Source organism: Oncorhynchus gorbuscha, linkage group LG14 (genome assembly GCF_021184085.1).
Source record: "Oncorhynchus gorbuscha isolate QuinsamMale2020 ecotype Even-year linkage group LG14, OgorEven_v1.0, whole genome shotgun sequence".
Lineage (NCBI taxonomy): Eukaryota > Metazoa > Chordata > Actinopteri > Salmoniformes > Salmonidae > Oncorhynchus > Oncorhynchus gorbuscha.
This window is the reverse complement of record NC_060186.1, coordinates 7,889,794-7,892,426: the sequence shown is the minus strand read 5'-3', so window position 1 is coordinate 7,892,426 and position 2,633 is coordinate 7,889,794. Positions and strand designations below refer to the sequence as shown.

At 44.1% G+C, this 2,633-nt stretch overlaps 1 protein-coding gene across 1 annotated transcript in view; it reads left to right on the top strand.

Annotated features, from left to right (window-relative positions):
* The first annotated feature begins 1,010 nt into the window (after window positions 1-1,010).
* wnt5b (wingless-type MMTV integration site family, member 5b) overlaps window positions 1,011-2,633 on the top strand; it is a 180,204-nt gene continuing 178,581 nt past the window's right edge. Inside the window, exons 1-2 of the mRNA XM_046296868.1 lie at window positions 1,011-1,555; window positions 2,232-2,479. Of these exons, the coding sequence (XP_046152824.1) occupies window positions 1,425-1,555; window positions 2,232-2,479 (379 nt within the window). The 5' untranslated portion in view covers window positions 1,011-1,424. The remainder of the gene's footprint in view (window positions 1,556-2,231; window positions 2,480-2,633) is intronic.

The window sequence follows — 2,633 nt, the reverse complement described above, 5'->3', positions numbered from 1 at the left end:
CTCTGTACCCAGTAACTGTATATAACCTCCACATTGACTCTGTACCAGTAACTGTATATAACCTCCACATTGACTCTGTACCCAGTAACTGTATATAACCTCCACATTGACTCTGTACCCAGTAACTGTATATAACCTCCACATTGACTCTGTACCCAGTAACTGTATATAACCTCCACATTGACTCTGTACCCAGTACCCAGTAACTGTATATAGCCTCCACATTGACTCTGTACCCAGTAACTGTATATAACCTCCACATTGACTCTGTACCCAGTAACTGTATATAACCTCCACATTGACTCTGTACCCAGTAACTGTATATAACCTCCACATTGACTCTGTACCCAGTAACTGTATATAACCTCCACATTGACTCTGTACCAGTAACTGTATATAACCTCCACATTGACTCTGTACCAGTAACTGTATATAACCTCCACATTGACTCTGTACCCAGTAACTGTATATAACCTCCACATTGACTCTGTACCCAGTAACTGTATATAACCTCCACATTGACTCTGTACCAGTAACTGTATATAACCTCCACATTGACTCTGTACCAGTAACTGTATATTATCTCCACATTGTTACTTTATTCTGTTGCTTTTTTATTCATTTAGTTTGTTTCCTAAATGTTTTCTTAAACATTCTTTTCTTAAAACTGCATCGTTGGTTAAGGGCTTGTAATTTCACGGTAAACACATGTTGTATTCGGCGGCATGTGACAAATACAATCTGATTTGACATGAACCGTGTTCCCCGCGGGCGTCCGTCCCTCCCCTTGCCCGTAAAACAAGGGAAGAAGAGGGGGAGGGGGAGTGAGGGGTGGGATGAGGAGAAGAGGGGATGCGAGGGGTGGGATGAGGAGAGGCAGTCAGTGTTTAGAATATAAACTTACAATGTAGATCAGATCGAGGCAAGGAATGAACACTTGTTCAAATGTTTTCATAATTAGCCGTGTAGTTTTAATCTTCTGGGAAATACCAGTATGAGACATGCATCTTATCGGATCAACAACATTAACCAACGTCATCTAAACTTTTCATGGACTGTGTTTTTTAATGTAACTTTTAGTCCTCATCAGAACGCACATCTGATGTCTCCCTACTAAACGCATCTTAGCCTATAGATCCCAATGCGTAAAATCAGGTTTTCTTCCTTGTACACATTTTACGCACGACTGGGAATTCGCATTAGGCGTTCCGAACAGAGTTTAGACAAAGCTACAAGTCAATAAAGTCATGGGGACAATGCGCAGGACACCTTATCTCCACGGAATCCGATATTGACTCTTTGTTGTCTCGGCATCGTCATCTCTGTGAACCCAGAACCCCCGCAGAGGATTACAGAGGTTGTTTTTTGATCCGTCTTTTTCACAGAGGGGCACTTCTTCCCGGTTTTGGTGTTTGTTGGCGGTGATGGTGGCGCAAGGGGTCATGGAGACCAGAACCAGACGGAGACCGTGCAGCAGCGCCCAGCAACACTTACTGCTGGCGGTCGCTCTCATCGCATGCAGCTCGCAACTACTGGTGGACGCCAACTCCTGGTTGTAAGTTGAACTTTTTCTTATGTCAAATTAACTCTGTACAGTTTCTATATCGCTGCGTACTTAGTTCATGCGCAGTTGATTCGTTAATTTACAGATGGTGGGTTTTGTGATTGGGGTTTGAGAGAGCGTCCGTGTGTTGTTTTGTGTTGTGGTGTCGTGTGTTCTGTTGTGTCATGGAGGAGACCAGTGGAAGAACAAATGTGGTGACTTTGTCACAATATTTACCCATGCTACGCACAAATGGCCAAGCTGTTTGTGGAAAGGGGGGAAACAGGGGAACTCCGCAGAGTGGAACACCGCATCTTGACCTTGTGCGGAGAGCTGCCAAACGTTCCACTCTGATGGAGAACATTCGATCATATTCCTCATCATTTGACATCGCCACAGCACATCATTATTTCATTACCGATGCGATATTTACCTGTCTTTATTTCCACAGTAGAATAGACTATATGTTTTCCTTTATATTTATTATTTGGGGATTTAATTCATGCATATTTTCCATTATTACCAATTGTACCGCTTTATATGACATATTGAAACGGCGAATATTTGACCGAAGCCATATTGGCTCAAATGCTTGCTATTTACGCCTCATCCAAATACTATAATACACGTTTATTTTCTCAACGCTGTATATAACTACCCACCTCCTATTTCCCATCCGTGCATGCAGGTCGTTAGCGATGAACCCCATCCAGAGACCGGAGATGTACATCATCGGGGCCCAGCCTCTGTGCAGCCAGCTGACGGGACTCTCCCAGGGGCAGAGGAAGCTGTGCCAGCTCTACCAGGACCATATGGTCTACATTGGCGAGGGGGCCAAGACGGGCATCAATGAATGTCAATACCAGTTCAGACAGCGGCGGTGGAACTGTAGCACCGTGGATAATGCATCCGTGTTCGGACGCGTCATGCAGATAGGTGAGCCAGTCACATGGTGGGATTGGGATATAGGCTAGATCTGGTTCAGGGCGTTAGTGACCGTTTATTTCACTAACATTTACATTTAAGTCATTTAGCAGACGCTCTTATCTAGAGCGACTTACAAATTGGGTTAGTTAATAAGGAACGCGCA